Here is a 19,222-nt window from a genome sequence, read left to right as displayed (position 1 = left end):
ATTAATTACCTGTTAATCAAATCACTTATTTATAAAATTTGTGATTCGGCTTTATCAATTTTATTGGATTTTACTTCTTGGCAGTTTCTTCCTGCATCCCCACAATGTAATGCAAAGACAAAAATATCCCTATTATTTTTTTAAAATTACAAAATACACATAAGACTCACACTACTCTTTATTCTTTCAGACAATGCAATTCGGTAATTTTACGGAATAGGAAATCCTTATTTAATTTTTTTGCATTCCGGATTGAGAAATCCATAAATCTTATGGATTGGTGAATCCGGTAATCTTCCGGATCCATCAATCCATAACAAAAATTAGACTTCTGGATTCAGCAATCCAGAAATCAACAAGTTGCTTTCGAAACACCCATTTATTTGAAAAAGAACACGAATCACTTCCGGATTGATGAATCCGTAGCACTCTCCCGGATTGATAAATCCGTAACACACTCCCAGATCGCAATATCCGGTAACCTAAAAAACTTTAGTTTTTTTTTTAAATAAAAGATGAAGGTCAGTTTTGGGATTTACAAAATTTTGGGTGCAGGAAGAAGAAGCCTTACTTTTTATATCTTATAATTACTAAATATAATCTTAATGTTTTGAGCTTATTTGTTATTTCTTGATATGGAATTTTACTATTTCTTTATTTATTTTTTATTTCACTTATCTTTAGTATGATAATGACCTTTGATGTCTCGACCTTTCCATCATAATCAGTATATATTTTACATTACACGCGTGTGTATATATATATATATATATATATATATATATATATATATATATATATATATATATATATATTTATTGTTATCTAACTTCAATTTTTTTTCTGATTTTCGTTTTAAGAAATTATACTTTGACGTCTTAGAAAACCACTCTGATAACCTTATTTTAATAATATAACAGTATATTATACTTAAAAAAATATAATTAGAAATTTGATATTTTAATTGATAAGTTATTAATTTTTTCAGACATTAAAGTCTATTTATTCAATTCAGAATTTAGACGAGACACGCATAATTTAATTTTTCAAAAAAATTTCAATAACTAATCGAACTTTTTTGTTATGATTTTCAAAAAATTCATTGATATACAATATATGAAATTTTATTTTTTTAAATACAATGAAATTTTAAGTATTAAAAATAATATGCTATTAACACTATTATTAATTAATAATATATTTTATCAATTCAACAAATTTATTTATATATAAAATTTATAATTTGTGGGATTTATAACTTTCAAACATAAAAATATACACATACATAATGTTTCTTTAAAATAATTCAAAAATTGAAAATCTTGAAAAATGAAAGTTATAAATTTATGAAATAATTATTTTATTCCTATAATAAAAATTTAATAATATTTTTTTACTGATAATTTACTTAGAATGTTAATAGGCATTTTTTTTTTCATAAATTATTGGGAGATGGGCATTTTTAGAAGTTTTTCATAAATTATTAGGAGAAGGCCCAAACATTTATCTCGTTTTGATAACTTGAATTATTGATTTAAAGTAAAGTAAAAAATATTTAAAATTTATTAAACATGTTTGAGAATAATTTCTATTTATATAAAAACTCTCTAAAAATCAACTTCAGCTGTATTCGGTGATAAATTATTATGGTCCTATTTAAAAATTTGTGAGGTAAATGATAATTATGTAACTGGACGGATGAATTCACGAAAATTCGCGGTAAGAAAATTAATATAATGACATTTTTTATGAATTTTTTTTTTTATATATAAATTGATTAAATTCATTGTAAAGTAGACTTATTTAAGATCTCTTTAAAACTCACACACAAACACTAAATGATATATAATAATTACTCTTAATCTCACATTTTTATTTAATTCATGATTAATAACTTAAATTAATTAGGTATTTTTTACTAAGAAATAATATTTTGTGTGAAAGTGTATTCAATGTATTACAATTATTTCTCTCCTCCTCGGCGTAAGTTAATATAGAGAAAAAGGAAGACATGATAAAAGGTTGGAGCAGAAATATTTATATATATATATATATATATATATATATAATTAAAATTTCAGGCTATAAATAAATATTATATTTTTTTCTCTTTAATTGTTCTGTGTAATTTTTTTCCTTTTATTATAGACTTAAAAGTTACTCCTAATTCGGTAAGACACTCATATTTACTGTGAAATGTTATATCCATCATGGCTTGTTGGAATCTTACAGAATGGAAAAGGGTCAATTTGTATTTCACAACCCTTTTTGCATATTGCCATTTTCTATCACCACAAACCTAAATAGAAGTTATAATATAGATTATATAATTTAAAACGCTGAGCTAAAAATATGATTAAATTTGTTTTTCATTTTTATAAACGTAAAATTGATTTTATTTAAATTTTATCTCCTGAATATTTGTAATATTGTTCATATAATAAAAGAATTTTTAATATAGACTAGGATGTTATTTGATGCTGAATAATGTTAAACCAATTTTTTATTTGATGCCGGAGGAGAACCCTGAGGAGAGTGTGAAAAGGGAAACGGTGGATCTTGGAAATGGAAGCGACGTCGTACACATTGAGCGGTTAACACCCTCCGATCAGTCATGGAAATGGTTCCAATATCTCGACAAACACATTCCATGGACCAGACCCACCATTCGCGTCTTCGGAAAATCCTTCCTTCAGGTTCATATCGTTCCCACATTTCCTTCAAATTCTACCCATCCTGGAACGTGGGATCCCCCACAAATTTCATCTTTTCTCGTTTACCCTTTAGAATAAAAAAATGAAGCTATTAACCATCAATCTAGTTCGAAAATACGCCCCTGTTCTTAGGCAGTTAGTGTAACAAATGTTCATTTTTTATATAGGTTTGATTTTCTGATTTGGTATTATAGTTTCAAAATCTTTTCCTTTTAAAACGTGGTAAAGACAACATCTCATATAATTTTAATTTCTACTAGTATCATTTTAATCTCTTTTAGGGACACTGACGAGTTAATCATTTTATACTGTTTTCAGAGTATAATCATCAAAATAAATCACTTTACTCAAAAATGAATTTTAAGCAATTACAAACACCTATCCAAACACACTTAATCTTGTTAGTCTAACATTTTTACAAAACAAATATTTTCCAAAAAGAAATGTTGACAAATGCAATTTCAAGTTCGCTAATCCGAGTACTTAGTATTTGGGTTCAATCTCAATGTTAACTTGGGTGAAATAAAAATTATTGAGCAGGTCTTCAACCAGTGAATTCCCATGTTCTTGTAACCGAGGAGTGAACAGAATAATAACCACACAATTCTGACATAAGATGTTTGGAGTCTCATATTGAGTAGACGAACTATTTGATGCGGTACTTAAACCTTGAGACTCTTCCATCTAAGGAACTAGTTTATTGGGTTGGGTTCTCCACTTGTGCTTAAGTCCTAACATAAGATGAATCATAACTTACAGATTACTCTCTTGTATATGGATAGGATAGATGAACCTAAAGATTCTAATGCCATTTAATGTAATTCTCTACAGCCTCGAGACACATGTTATGTTGCAACTCCAGGTTTGACTGAGTTGACTTACAGTGGATATCAGCCGCATGCATATTCTTGGGATGATTATCCACCACTTAAAGACATATTGGATGCTGTAAGAATGTTTCTCAATCAACATTGTTCCTCATCAATTCTGCTATTAATGACAATATATTTGACTAATGTCTTTTTTGCCCATGTTTGTTGTGTTTCTTAATATTTCTTTCTACTTACTTCTGAAGGTCCATAAAGCTCTTCCTGGGAGTAGTTTTAATAGCTTACTCTTAAATAGGTACAATGGTGGTAATGACTATGTTGGTTGGCATTCTGACGATGAGAAGCTTTATGGACCAACACCTGAAATTGCGTCTCTAACTTTTGGATGTGAACGTGACTTTGTTCTGAAGAAGAAGCCATGTAAAAAATCTTGCGGTATAATTTCTTTTGTTGTTAGAGTTGTGATTACACTTGCAGAGTCTCCTGTATTTCTTCTGGTATATGTTATTACAATAGTAGTGGATTTTTATGTGGATGTGCATGAACTTGTTATCATTTGTTGTGGATCTTCAGATGGAAGTGATGAACCTGCCTGCAAGAGATTAAAGAAGGGTAGCCATGATGCTGATCAGCATACGTTTAGACTTAAACATGGATCGCTTTTGGTGATGAGAGGCTATACCCAAAGAGATTAGATTCACTCTATGCCCAAGCGTACGAAAGCTGAAGCCACACGCATTAACCTTACCTTTAGGCGGGTTTTTTGATTGACTTGTGGTCAGAGCAGGTTTCCGTTAGTATGCTAAGAGGTATGTTTTTGTGACATGTTGATACATTTGTAAAGCTTTATATATATGTTCATGTTACTGGTACCATTGTCTTTTTGGTGGAATTATGAATTCCTTTATTAAACCTCCTGGTGGTGTTTCCTGAGTAAAATATATTATTATAAATATAATATTCATCCGTGATCACTTATAATGTAAAATGTACTGGGATGACCGACCGGTCCCTTGACCCGGTCAACCCATGTGTCAGGACCATACTTTAAGGTACGAGGTCGACCATGTGTCACACGTGGCCGACCGACACCGAGTGCTCAAGTCAAAGGTTGACCCAATTAACGAAGGTTAACCCATGGTTAGGAAACGGCCTAATCCAACCCTAATTGCTAAACAACCCCCTAATCCGGCCCAACAGCGAAGGCCCATCAAGGTAATATAAATATCACGCATTCCAAGGAATAAGGTACGTCATTATCTACAGTATTCCTGCCAGCCGAATACGATACCTCACTGACTTGAGCGTTGGAGTGCCATCTGCAGGTACCCCACCCGCCTGAGGAGTCATCCAGCAAGAAGAACCGAAGGAGGAAGGGAAGCACGACCGACCGAGTGACACTCGAAGACAATAGTTCTCCCAGTCCCCAACCTAGTTCGAGAACATAAAATAAAATATTGAGATCATTAAAACGTAAAAGCCAAGAAAAGAGTGAGTGGTGGTAGCAAATTATCTTCATAAAAGAATCATACTTCTATATATATCCAAATAGATATGCTATCATTAATTTCAGTTGTGATAAACTTGTTATCTACTACTTCAATTTGATGAAGATTGATATTTTATCTGGTGCATCTTTTCGTTTTCTTGTGGCCCGATAAAACTCTTCCTTTGTTAAGTTATGCATAATTCTATTATATGAGATAGGTGCCTACAAAATTCAGAATGGATTCATGCAAAACGGACACCAACTTTTAGTACGATATTAGTTAAAATGGACTCAAAATTTGTTTATTACGATAGAACATCATCTCATTATCTATTATTTTATATTCAAACTAAAGTATTATGTCATGATTCAAATTGAGTTATTATGTGATGTTTCGACTGATATACTATATGATGATGGATTTGTTTGATTATATCATCTTATGATTGAGTTTGATTGTATCAATTAATGATTCATCTTGTACACATAATTTGTGTTTTAAGAGTTTTTTTTCCCTTAGTATATAAAATCTTAAGTGGCTTGAAGTTTTTATGAATCCATGATCACTCCTACCAAACTCTATGTCCCCTAAATCAACACAATTTACAAGAACAACTTTCACACAATCACTTCTTTTGGCCACAAAGCTTTCCTCACCATCTACAAGAATAAATCAACAATTTCATGTGTCTTTCCTCCTCCAACAAACACATGAATTATATAATAATGAAAAGCATAATGTAATTTCACAAATATATTATTATAAAAGATAATAAGTTGTCAATATATCATAATTCTACATTAAAAAGAAATATAACTAAAGAAAACCAAAATCTCTTATGCATACCAATATCCTAACTAGCTTAACCTATAAACTACAACAAGGAAGGAAGCATCCTCCTCACTGAGTAGGTGTGTGACTATAGAACACAAGTTGCTAATGCCACACAATTGTTCCTAGGAATGTTCACTGCATCCTTTTAGCCAAAAGGATAAGCAACACCATCCATACTGAAAAAAAACATTGGGAAACCCCAACCACTAAGTATATCCTATGTGATAGTCTTCATAATGAAAGAGTCAAATGCCCTCAGCTCCTCTGCAGACCTTCATGAACTCAATAGCCTCACCATCTGACCAATGAATACAACCGCCACAAACATCAGTGCATATGTGCATATTTGACAACGTATAATCACAATATTCAAGTACAACCTTAAAAAAAACCTTCAAAATTTTATTGAAGGTTATATACTTATTATTTAACCAAAATAATTTTATTTAACACAAAAATTAAGAATACATACCCGTTATATGGTACGAATATGAATATCTTCCAAGGTTGGTGTTCTGCAACTTAGATCAAAAGCTGACCTTATTTCTAAGATAGTAGAATAATCATCCCAAGATTGATAGTCTTCACTTCTAACAAGTTCATTATGTCTTTCTTGTGCATTTGACTTTCCTTCCAATTTTCGAATACTTTCTAATTCTAATGTGATTTCCTTCGCAGTTGGTCGTCTTTTTCCATTCAGCTCTAAACATCTATTTGCAAGATTGACAACTTCCATGATATGATTTTTCTCCCCTTCCTTCATCACTCTTTCATCAATAATATCAAATACACAATCTTGCTCTACACACATGATGAAATATGAAGCTAAACTTTTGGCTTCCTCTGAACTTGTGAGGGTTATTGGCCTTTTCCCTGTTAAGAGTTCAACAAGAACTACTCCGAAGCTATAGACGTCACTTTTTTCTGTGAATTGACTAGTTTGAAAATATTCAGGGTCCAAGTATCCAAATGTTCCTTGAACTACTGTAGTAAGGTGAGTAACATCAATGGAAGTCATTCTAGATGTACCAAAGTCTGCTACTTTTGCTCTATACTTTTCATCCAAAAGTATATTTGTTGACTTGATGTCTTTATGATAAATAGGCTGAGAAGCAGCAGAGTGCAAGTAAAACAAAGCTCCAGCAACTTCAGTGGCAATTCTTAAACGCATGTCCCATGTCATTGGAAAATCCTCATTTTGTTGATGCAAGTACTCAAAAAGGTTACCATTAGGAATGAATTCATAAACAAGCAAGGGAATTTTAGTCTCCAAACAACTTCCTAACAACTTGACCACGTTTCTGTGGTTAATTTGTGACAGAATGACAAATTCATTGATGAATTCTTCTATTTTACCTTGGACCTTAAATTTTTTCACTGCAATAATTGTTCCATTAATCAACATGCCTTTGTAAACAGTAGCTTGACCTCCTTTTCCAACTACTCTATTCGTGTTGAAGTTATCGGTAGCCTTCTCCAACTCGTTTAAGCTGAAAAGTTTAACTTTATCCCCATTAACTTCACCAGAAGACAATTTTTGTTGTAACAATAATCCTCCATTTCTTTTGAACATTCTTTTTCTGTATTTTTCCACAATAGTTTTTTTTGTACCCTTCAACGCTCGCATTAAAATAATGAGCAAAATGATGGATCCGAAGCTTATAGAAACTCCTACATATTTTACCACATCAATACATTAAAATAAGTGTTTTTCACTTATATGCAACTTTGAGCATTTAGAAAGTCTAACAATTGAGATTAAACTAATACAAATTTAGAAAACCTTATAATATATTGCTTGTTGGATTCAATTAGTAGCCCAATACTCTAAACTAAGTCTAGAAACCTTTTCCTGGCAAAGAACTTAAGCACATAAGAGTATTTAAATAAGATATTATAAAACACTATGTATGTGTGGAGTTATTTAATGTATCTACCAAATATAAAAAGTGCATATGCAAATGTGGAGAAGTATATCAAGTCTGAATCCACTGCCCAAGTTAAGGTTATAGTCATTTTCTTAAGTAGGATGCTGCCAAGATTGGTTAGTATGATAACAAAATATCTATATTTTAATTTAAAAAGTATACACAATTTAAGTTAAGAAAAAGTTATATTTTTTAAACTATAGTATTGATGTATATTAGTGATCATCATAGGTATGGATTAACATTGCCAAGACACACAAGTAAAATTAAGTATCCCAAGAGATCCGATAAAAAAAGCTTTTATTTATACAAACATGTACTGTAATAATTTACATCTTAAATTGACTTTAATTTTTACAAACCTCATTTATGCCACAAAATTTACAGCTTAATTCATATCCACCGAAATATATTAAATTTTGTAATTTTTTTATTCAAATTTAAATCATACTTATATTAATTATTAGGATATTATTTACCTTTAATTTAAATATATTACTGGTAGAAAATATTCACCAACTTTAATGATAACTAATAAAGAACATGAATAATTAATTTTTAATAGATTTCCTTTCCCACCCTATTTTTTTCTATCAATAAAATTTAAGTTCAAAATCCTACTTTAAGAAAAAGAATTCCAATTTCCATTACATCGATGACTTATTGCTCTAGCTCCCATAACAATGTAATATATTTCACATTCATATATCTTATTTAATGGAAATTGAAAACTTCTAGTTAATTTTATTAATTAACGACATTAAAATAAAGAAAAAATAATGAATAACTCAAGTTACTCAAATATTTTGAGTCGATTTTTGAATTATTTGAATATTGTTCATTCAAGAAAAAGCCAATTTTGACTCATTTTTCTTTCATTGTTAAATATATTAACAAACCTATTTTATTGTGTGACATTTGAATTTTTACTGTTTATGTTTGTACATGTATATTTTTATATAAATCTTAGAATTAAAAAAAAAAATTGAGGAGACAGGTCTTACATACAACAGATCTATAATTTCAATATCATGAAATTTCCTAATTTTGGTTTGATCTGTTTTATTGAATTATTTACTATATTATTTTATTTACGTTATATCTTGCTTTATTTCTGTGCTATGTTGATATAACTAGCGATTTTTTTTCAAAACAGTAAACATGGTATCATATACGTCTTAACAAATACATATTATTAGAAAAAACATAAAAAAATAAAGGAAAAGTCAGATATAAATATTTTTAAATAATAATCAAATTTATCGTAGCTACATTCGGTGGTGTAAAATTTCTCTTTCAATTTTATTCTCTCAATGGTTCATTAAAATTGTAAAGAAAATTATTATAGACCCATGTATAATCACTTTAATAATATAATAATGTATATTAGCATTTTAAAATTAATTATTTTGAGTGGTTAAGTGGGTGTTTTTTTTGTGAATATCAAAATATCATTATTCAGTTGAGAATCTTTTATAGTGAATTCCAACCACTTTTACAAAATAATTTGATGGAAAACAATATAACATACAATAATTACTTAGAATGTTTTGTATTACCATCCCCTAGAAAATCGTTATACCTGATAAGTTTTCTTAACGAGTTTCTTCAATCCTTTAGACCACAAAAATAAATTAGTCATGATATTGTGATTGTTGTTGGTTTCACAAGTTTACATACGATATTTAATGAAACTATTTTATGTGTTCGTTTTTTTCCTTTCCTTGAATATTAATATTAAAAATCATATAAATTATTAATCACTTCATAGTTCATACATACCTTTTATAATGGATATTGTTACAGGACTGATCGATTTCCTGGATTGTCGAGGAGGATCATCTGTGAAGAATAAAGTTTAAAATATTTATAACGATTGTATTCAATACAAATGCCGGTAAAGAATATCAATTTTTATAATTGTTTTTCTTTTCTATTTTCTTACAATTTTACGTTTAGTCAGAATATTCTGATAACTGGATATTTTTTTATATTAGACATTAATTTTAAGCATGTTAAAAAAAAACTTTTTAAGTGCAGTGATTAAAATAATATATTTACCTGCTGGACAACCTCCCTCAACGTAGGGATTACCATAACCACCGGTGTGGCAGGAACATCTCTGACCTGAACGTTTATATAGTGAAGATGTAATCTTAGTATCATAACACTGAGAGTGATGATCTGAAGGGAGTGTAAGGTTCAAATTGTTCACAATCTCCCATTCAAGCACAGCAGGGACCACATCTAAATCCTTCATCACATCATACACAGGAAAGTAGTAGTACCTTTTGGGAATATTAAAAGGATAGGATTGGTAGCGGTAGTACGGATCTTGATTTTGCTGTACAACCATGGCGTAACTGCACTCATGACTACTTTCATTCTCCTTTAAACCTTTTATTTCAGTGCTGTATTCTTTAAGATACAGTGGCAGAGAATTCTCACAGCAAGATTTCCCATTACAATCACTTTTTGTAAGCTCGATTTTTCCGATATCACCAACCTTGTAGTTCTCGTCGCAGATGGACACACAACCACTAACTTCTGATCCATTTAACTTCAAAATAGCAATACTGTTACAACCTGCGGCCACAAATTTGTTGCGTTCTTGGGAATACACGAAAGGGCTTCCTTCCAGCGACTGGTTGACCGGCGGAGAATCTTTGGATCCGCAGTTACTACGGTAAATAGGATGCTTGATAGTAACTGTGCCTGCTTCGAGATAAATGCCTGTTACTTCCAGTCCTATGGACTTGAGGTAAGGTGTGTGACTGGAATGGGTATATGTGGAAGTGTTTCTGCATTCTATTTCAAACCATTTCCCTGCATAACACTTCGAACTCTTCATTCCAAACGGAAAGGGAATTATAACATCTCCACATTGCCAATCACAGCCAGGTTTTGCTACAGGTAACTCAAGTTGTGCAGATACCTCCCATATTACCAAAATGATGAAATGGATCACTAATTTCAGGATCATTCTGTCTTGCTGTCTGCTTCAAGATTCAAGAAGTGTTTGTGCAAGCCTCCAACTTCATACCAAGATATATGGGTGTTTATATTACTATTATTTTGACTGGATTGCTTAATTAATATTAGATTGTCAATTGTTCCAAATGCTAACCAACAACAAAATAGAAACAAAATGATCTATTAATTGTGAATGTTGTTCCAAGAGCTGAAATAAAAACAATGTAATATTTTAAGAGATTCGAAGGATCTTTTCGTTAATGATTTAAAAACAACATAATTTTGTTCTTTTGCATTTTAGTCTATTTGAAGTCGTGCTTGGAAAATAATCATACACGTAAGAGCATCTTCAGGATAAAATGCTTCAAGATTCAAGAGCTGTATTACAACCATTTTGATAGAATTGCCTAATATTTATAATTTATTGGTTTCTTCTTAATAATTTTGACAAATTAGAACAGTTTTATACGTATATATATTTTTTCTTCTTATCATAGATGACTTCAAGTCGTTCGAGTTAGATGTGTAAATTTCGTAAGAGAATTAAATTCGTTATACATTGATAATATTTTCTTATTACTTTTAATACTATTATTTTAATTATTTTTTATATTATTTAATTATATTTTTTTATTATATATTTTTTTAAAAACTATCAAACGAGGGATTCTATATAATTTTCCATGAAATAGTTGGACAATACATCGACGATCCCAATTTTTTATACAATCACATTATAATTCTTAATAATATTATTTTAATATTTTTTATATCATTTAATTATAAATTTATTCTTTATTTAAATTCATCATATTAAGAATTGTATACAATTTTAAATAAAAATTTTTATGTTAGGCATTATTATACAACTTGACAGTGTTAACACACCTTAAGTAACAATAATAATTTGTCACCATATGAAAAAAATATTATTAAAAAAAGAAAAAAAAAACATAAATATGAAGGACTTGACCAAAACTTATATATTAAAAAAATACATAAATGATTATACTTATTTGTAAAAAAATCCAAAAATAAATAAATAGTAACCTATTATATTAATAAAAAAAAATCTATAAATAAATCATAAATTATTGATGCCGATTAATTAGGACAGCTTCCAGGAAAAGTCTGAGAGCAGCCTGACTTGACTTTTGCAAAAAGGAGTAAATAGAAAGAAAAGTATTAAATTATGTGAAAGATAAGTTCAGGCAAGTGAATGATGGAGAAAGAAAATAAGTAGTTAGAGTTTTTGTAGTTTATTATATGTATATAATCTAACTTTACTCTCTTTTTTCTGATTATCGTTTTAAGAAATTATGCTTTGACGTCTTAAAAAATCACTCTGATAACCTTATTTTAATAATATAACAATATATTATAATTAAATTTAAAAATTAAAATTGTGATATTTTTATTGATAAATAATAATTTTTTTGAGATATTAAAATCTATTTATTCAATTTAAACGAGACAAATGTTTTATAAAAGAAAAAATTTATTTTTTCAAAAAAAATTGAAATTGAACATAAATAATCAAATTTGCTATGTTTTTAAGAAAAATAACATTTTCAATAACTAATGTTTTCGAAAATTTTTATGTTATGATTATGAAAAACATCTATATACAATATTATGAAAATCTATATCTATTTTTTTCTCAAAATAAAATAAAATTTTGAGTATTAAAAATCATATGCTATTATTATTATTATCAATAATATATTTTACTAATTCAAAAAATATATTTATTTATAAAATTTATAATTTATGAGATTCATAAATTTTAAACATAAAAACATATGCATATCTAATGTTTTTTTTAAATAATTCAAAATTTCAAAACTTTAAAAATAAAAATTATACTTACAAAATAATTATTTTATTTATATAGTAAAAACTTAATAATATTTTTTTATTTATTATTTAGAATCTTATTTCTTTATTGTTAGGATGTTAATATTATTTTTTATAAACTTTTCCAATGTTATTAGGAGAAGTGCACAAAGCTTGATATAAAACTTATTAAACATGTTTGAGAATATTTTTTATTTATATAAAAAAACTCCCTGAAAATTAATTTCATCTGTATACAATGGATAGATTATGTTTGATCTTATTTAAAAATTTGTGAGGTAAACGATATAATTATGTATAAAATTGTGATAAACTTTCACTCTTAAAAATAATAAAATGTGTGTATTCTAGTATTTCACAAACTCACAAGTTAGATTAATAAACTACATACCCATAACCATACACAATTATTATATGCAATAAATAAAATACTATCATAAAAGATCACAAAATTTAACAAAAATATAGTAAAAGAAATATTAAAAAAAATAATGATTTCAGAATAATTTATTAAAGATAGTATTTAACTTCATACCTTGACTATGGATATTTATATTACTATGATTTATGGTCGTAAGCAATTTCTTGGTTTCTTCTTTATTGACCTTTCGTTCAGGTTTTCTACTGCCAGTTGGAACACATAACGCGCTCGAATAAATTATAACAGTAGTGGGAAGTCTGAGAGCGACCATGCTGACTTTTAGGCATGCTTCAGCAGTGAGTTCTCTAAATATCACTCTTAAATATACTAAATACGGTTAGTCACTCTCTTGATCGAATTAATATATAATTAAAACAGTTAAAATTAAATACTAGTTAAAGTTTAATATATAATTAAGACAGTTAAAATTAAATACTTGTTAAAAGTAGTTACAGAAACTTTCTGTCCTGAAAAAACATGAATAATTATTCATTAACTGACATGTTAGATTCAGCCTATTATTCAAATGAATCATTTAGAAATCTGAGTAATTACTTATCGTTGAAGTACCCTGTTGAAGTACCCTTTTAAGGTCAATTTTCGATCCAGCACTGGTGAATTAAGGAAGAAGTCTTAGAACATCAAAAAAACGATAGAGTATGAGAATTAAAGAATGGTAACAAGAAAAAAGTTTTGTTGACATTCTTTTAAAAAGAAAAATATACATTTACAACCTTGCTTTAGTATTTATTTATTTTTTGTCTTAAATTTCAATTTTTATACTGGTAAAAATACCATTTCTTATATCATTAATTAGAGACTGTATAGTGAAACAAGGTGTCAATATATCATTGTTCTTTCAAAAAATATCATTCACTTGACAAACCATTTTAATAATATAATAATACATATTAGAATTTTAAATTAAAAAATTAAACAAATATTATTATTTAGGAATGTTATGTGTATGTTTTTTTATTTAATGGGAGTCAATAACCCTTAAAGCAGAGGGAATAGATGAATTTGGAAAATTAATGATAAAAATATTCCAACCTTTATTTAGATGCAGAATACAGCAAAAGAATATGGTAATCATGTTCTATAATTTCTTATCTAACTTCACTCATTTTTTTTTCTATTTTATTTCTTTAACTAAGACTCAACCTCTTTGTTGGTTACAAGCATGTAGCGATAAATGGATCCAGATAAAGTTACAAAACTTGTATAATGAATCCAGATGAGCAAGTTTACTCAAATTTTGGATGGGTGTGATGTGGGTGGTTGTATTTAATTTGTATTAGTATTTGTAACATTGCGCGTTGTTTATTTGGGTGTAAAAAAGTTTGTGTGTATTGTATGAACTAAAGATTAATTGTTAGAACTCGGTTAAGGTAGTAGATTTTTTGGTATAGGATGCCATGCATTTCTTTTGAGGTTTAATTTGAAGATATTTTGAGTCTTATGGATAGTGTTAAACATGTTGATTTTTGTCACTACTTTATGTATAAAATTGAAACACTCATAAAATAAATCTAACAACTAAGATACCCTATCTAATTTTATTTTATTTTATTTTTTTGAAAAAAAAATATCAACTGAGTTGAACCATATTCACCTTCGGGTAAAATGGTTTTCCAAATCATATTTACTGTGGAATGTTATATCCATCATGGTTTGTTGGAATCTTCCTCATTTTCCGCATGTACCCCAAAGCTTTCCCATCTACACAATGGAAAAGGGTCCTTTTTGTATTTTACAACCCTTTTTGCATATTGCCTTTTTCTATTACCACAAACCTAAATAGAAGTTATGTATAGATTATATAATTTAAAACGCTGAGCTAAACCTTTGTAAAAACAATAGTCATGAACAACTCAACTACTCAACATTAATAACAGTGAATTATAATATAATTAAATTTGTTTTTCATTTTTATAAACTTAAAATTGATTTTTATTTAAATTTTATCTCCTGAACATTTGTAATATTGTTCACGTAATAAAAGAAAGATTTTTTAATATAGACTAGGATGTTATTTGATGTTGAATAATGTTAAACCATTTTTATATAATTTGAATAGTGAGTTATGTAAGTTTTTTTATTAATATAAGTTTTTTTTTTCAAATTAAACAACTTCAAATTTTTATTTTCACTTTATATCTATATATATATATATATTATGTGTTAAAAAGTAGTTTAATGTTGAATACTTAACTTAAAGAAAAATAAAATATATTTGTTGATAGCATTGTTCTTGATGTAAAAATTCCTTGCATTTATGAAGAAGAATGAATAATGTTTGTTTACTTGACCGTTATTTCTTCTCTGCATTACATATGAACAAATTTCAATGGGACCAGTCGATGATTTTTTTTTAAACTAAGCTAAGTCCTCCTTGTGGTTTATTTGAGGTCAAATCTTATAATTATTGTTTACCAAAAAAAAATATATCTTATAACTATCATTGTACATTAAAACTTAATTTCTCTTAAGTAAGTAATTTGCATTCGAATTGTACTGGTACGAGTTGGACGGTCATCTGTTACAATGTGAACTTTAAGCTTAACTCAACCCCATAAAACCGGCTTATTGAGGTGAGGATTGCACCCACTTATATACAATGAAAGGCTTTAATCTCTAGTCGATGTGGGATCTCCATATTACAGTAAATGAATATGAATATTCCTTGTCTGATGTGATGCTTTAATGTAGCGTACATAATCGCACGTAATCGTAATGAAGAAAGAGAGGTTTTGATGAACCCTAATTGTAGAGAAAAATAAATATAAAAGAAAATTTTATTCACTTGTATATTAGAGAGTAAAATACATTATGTATATATAAGAAAAAGATTAAGACCTAGCTGAAACAGAAAAGGAAAGTTGGGCCAAACAAACAAAGCCCAATAGTTTAAAATAGAAAATTAAATATATTAACATCATCTAAACCCTAAATTCGGTCAACATCGCAAGTCGCATGATCGTCCACTTACGTTAACCACAGTTGCAAGGTATTGTGCGACTGACCGTCCCATGACGACAAATCATGAGTTGACCAAGTCAACGAAGTTAATCCGTAATTAAAGGTTATTTAGTGCAACTATAAGCGTGGTCAAATCCCCTAATCCGACCCATTAATGAAGGCCCATTAAGGTAATATAAATAATGCAGATTCCAAGAATCAGGTATGTCATTATCAACAGTGTTCTGACAACCGAGTGTCGAGTCCTTTGCTGACTTGATCATCGGAGTGTCTTTTGCAGGTACCATCCAAGTCTGTGCTCCCGAATGACCAAGTCAGCGAAGTTAATCCGTAATTAAAAGTTACTTAGTGCGAAACTAAGCACGGTCAAATCCCCTAATCCGACCCACTAATGAAGACCCATTAAGGTAATATAAATAGCGCAGATTCCAAGAATCAGGTATGTCATTATCAACAGTGCTCTGACAACCGAGTGTCGAGTCTTTTGCTGACTTGATCGTCGGAGTGCCTTTTGCAGGTACCATTCGAGTCTGTGCTCCCAATTGGCCGAAAGGCAAGATGAGAAGGAAATGAAGAATTAGAGGAAAGGAAGATTGGAGGTTAGAGTGACTGACTGATGGATGCATCAAGCAATCGTTCTCTGGGCCTCAATATCTATACAAGAACATGAATAATATAGTTAAAAAACATAATTTTGTTTGATTTAAATTAAAACATAAAAAGATTTATGTGAAATGAGATGAAAAATTCTATACACACATTTTTAGATTTTTTGTAATATATTATTTTGAATACAATTAATTTGTTATTATGGTGCACTTATATATGTTTCATCAATTTTTTTATCCAGTCTATCACTCTTGATATATTATATTATCTATTTTAATTGTTTAAAAAATATTGTCCCGTATACTTCTATGAAAAAGTTATTTTCTAAAATAATAAGAGAACAAGAAGTTATACAAAAGCTAGTTTAATTTCTTATATTTCTTATAAATTGAAAATTATTAAAAAAAATTGTCTAGATGTTACTTTTTATATAGTAAGTTTTCTTCATACTTTATAATTTTTAATATTTTTTTACTAATAAGAAAAAAAAGTTAGAAAATGTTTCTCACCTTCTCAAAACTATATATGTCAAAAGGCAAAGGTGGAGCATCAGAGACCTTGTGATTTGCTGCAACAATTGGATATTCCTGATTGAAAATGAGATAACATTGCTATGAATTTTGTTATTAATTTACCAAGATCAGTAAGGAGTCATGATGTAGTCTGAGTGATAGTTGATCGACTGACAAATAATGCTCACTTTCTTCTAATTTAATGATATCTATGGCTAAGTTGGCACAATTATACATCAAAGAGATTGTGAGATTGCATGGAGTGTCTTCTAGTATTGTTTCAGATAGAGATCCCAGATTTACTTCACGGTTTTGGCTGACTCTACAAGATTCATTGGGAACTAAATTGAGAATGAACTATGCATATCATCCTCAAACAGATGGGTAGTCTGAGAGAACGATCCAATCCTTAGAAGATCTGTTGAGGACATGTGTATTGGATCATCTGGGAGGTTCGGATGAGATGTTGCCTGTGGTGGAGTTCACTTATAATAATAGTTATCATGCTAGACACTTGATGACGATGTAAATTATGAGAATTTGATGGATTATGCTTGTTCTTAAATGTCAAATTTATATTAGAATTCTTAAAAATAACTAGTTTACCCTGTGTTTTGTTTTGTATTTGTTTTCTTTAATCCGTGATGATAGTATTGAAATTGCATGTGATAAAACTCTTCAATGAGCAGCTAGAGAAATAAATGTTTTTATGTTTTGATTGTAAATTTTTGTTTTGTGTATATATTAAATCACTTTGAAAAAGAATATATTTTTAAAATACAAATATGAAAAAGTAATATATGTTTATATGTTAATTAGATATTGTTTATTTTGTTTCTTATTTTATTATATATGGATAAAATTAGGTATGTTAAAAAACTAAACCTTGTAATTTTTTTATAAGGTTAATATATTAAAATTAATTGAAAAAATAATAAATAAAAACATGTTTAGAATTATATCTATACCTATATATAATCGGGATTCCCTCATAACTGTTTCTTATATACATCTATGCTTCCATGACTGTTTTTGATATATATAACTGTTTTTTATATATTATTTTTAGTTATTTTGTAATTTTGTAAATATTAAAACAGTTATCAGGATAGAGTTTTTTTAACGTAAAACAATTTTTGAATTTAGGTTTTTGAAATATATCTTTATTTCTTCAGTTTTCACTCACACTTTCTTTTCAATTTGAATTTATATTTAGAATTTTTATTATCATTTTTCTCTCCTCCTCTTTCTTATTTTATCTCTTCTGTTCATATCACTACCATTAGATAAAAAGATTCATTCTCCAAGATAAGAGTAAGAAGCACGCATCCCACGTTAGTATCTGTAAGTGAGTTTTCTTTTATTGGTTGTTTAATTGTTAATGTTACTCATTTTTATTTTCATACACTGAATACGGAATACTGCACAGGTACAGAGTTATCTTGATACCATTGTTGATGTGGGCATCGATGGGGGATGAATGCGTTCTGAATATGACATTCTTGCAGAGAGATGGAAGGGGTTAGAAAATAAATAGTTTGTTATGGAGTTTCATATCTTATTCTTTTTTTTTTCTTTTCATTATTATATTTCTCTTTTTTAGTTTTATGTTAGTAACAACAAATCAAAATTAGTGATTAACAAGAATGATGACTTAATTTCTTTAAGTTACAAAGTTAACTTGACATGTGGACATGGGAGGATGAATGTTTTCGGAACATTCTTGCAGAGAAGAAGAAAGAAATTGAAAAATAAATATTTTTTTAAAATTTGTTAGAGTTTCTTATCTTATTATTCTTTTTTTTTCTTTTCATTATTATATTTCTCTTTTTTAATTTTATATTAGTAACAACAACTCAAAATTGGTTATGTTATTGTGTTATAAATTTAAATTTGTTTAATATATTTTTTACTACAACTTAATTATTAAAATAGTAGGTTAAAACTCAATGAACGAAAATGTTTTTTTTTTTTTTTATTTAGTGATATTTTATATTTAAAAGATAGAAATACACTGAATAATATACAATATATTAATAATAAAAAAAATTCGATGCAGAGGCGGTTTAGCG

General features: G+C 28.4%; 2 protein-coding genes across 6 annotated transcripts; one reads left to right on the top strand and one right to left on the bottom strand.

Annotated features, from left to right (window-relative positions):
• Positions 1 to 2,471: 2,471 nt before the first annotated feature.
• On the top strand, positions 2,472 to 10,778 carry LOC137832124 (DNA oxidative demethylase ALKBH2-like). Of its 5 annotated transcripts, XR_016521876.1 has the most exons (8): positions 2,472 to 2,696; positions 3,546 to 3,662; positions 3,790 to 3,979; positions 4,118 to 4,353; positions 4,583 to 4,759; positions 4,870 to 5,035; positions 6,547 to 6,862; positions 6,973 to 7,308. XR_016521876.1 is itself a non-coding variant. In XM_090304137.1 (4 exons), exons 1-4 carry the CDS (start codon positions 2,478 to 2,480, stop codon positions 4,237 to 4,239), a joined length of 648 nt encoding a protein of 215 aa, XP_090160263.1. In that variant the 5' UTR covers positions 2,472 to 2,477; the 3' UTR covers positions 4,240 to 4,451. The 5 variants fall into 5 exon arrangements, 1 of the variants encoding a protein (XP_090160263.1); XR_016521875.1 differs by having other exon boundaries at positions 4,583 to 5,035; XR_016521877.1 differs by lacking the exons at positions 4,583 to 4,759; positions 4,870 to 5,035.
• On the bottom strand, positions 5,770 to 10,779 carry LOC137832128 (wall-associated receptor kinase-like 8). The gene is made up of 4 exons (XM_090304131.1): positions 9,858 to 10,779; positions 9,579 to 9,638; positions 6,341 to 7,539; positions 5,770 to 6,166 (listed from the first exon to the last, which is right to left on the bottom strand). Exons 1-3 carry the CDS (start codon positions 10,777 to 10,779, stop codon positions 6,344 to 6,346), a joined length of 2,178 nt encoding a protein of 725 aa, XP_090160257.1. The 3' UTR covers positions 5,770 to 6,166; positions 6,341 to 6,343.
• Between the last annotated feature and the right edge of the window lie 8,443 nt (positions 10,780 to 19,222).

This window comes from Phaseolus vulgaris, chromosome 6, assembly GCF_051622355.1.
Source record: "Phaseolus vulgaris cultivar YP4 chromosome 6, ASM5162235v1, whole genome shotgun sequence".
Lineage (NCBI taxonomy): Eukaryota > Viridiplantae > Streptophyta > Magnoliopsida > Fabales > Fabaceae > Phaseolus > Phaseolus vulgaris.
The sequence above is the reverse complement of the archived record's forward strand: the minus strand, read 5'-3'. Positions and strand labels throughout refer to the sequence as shown.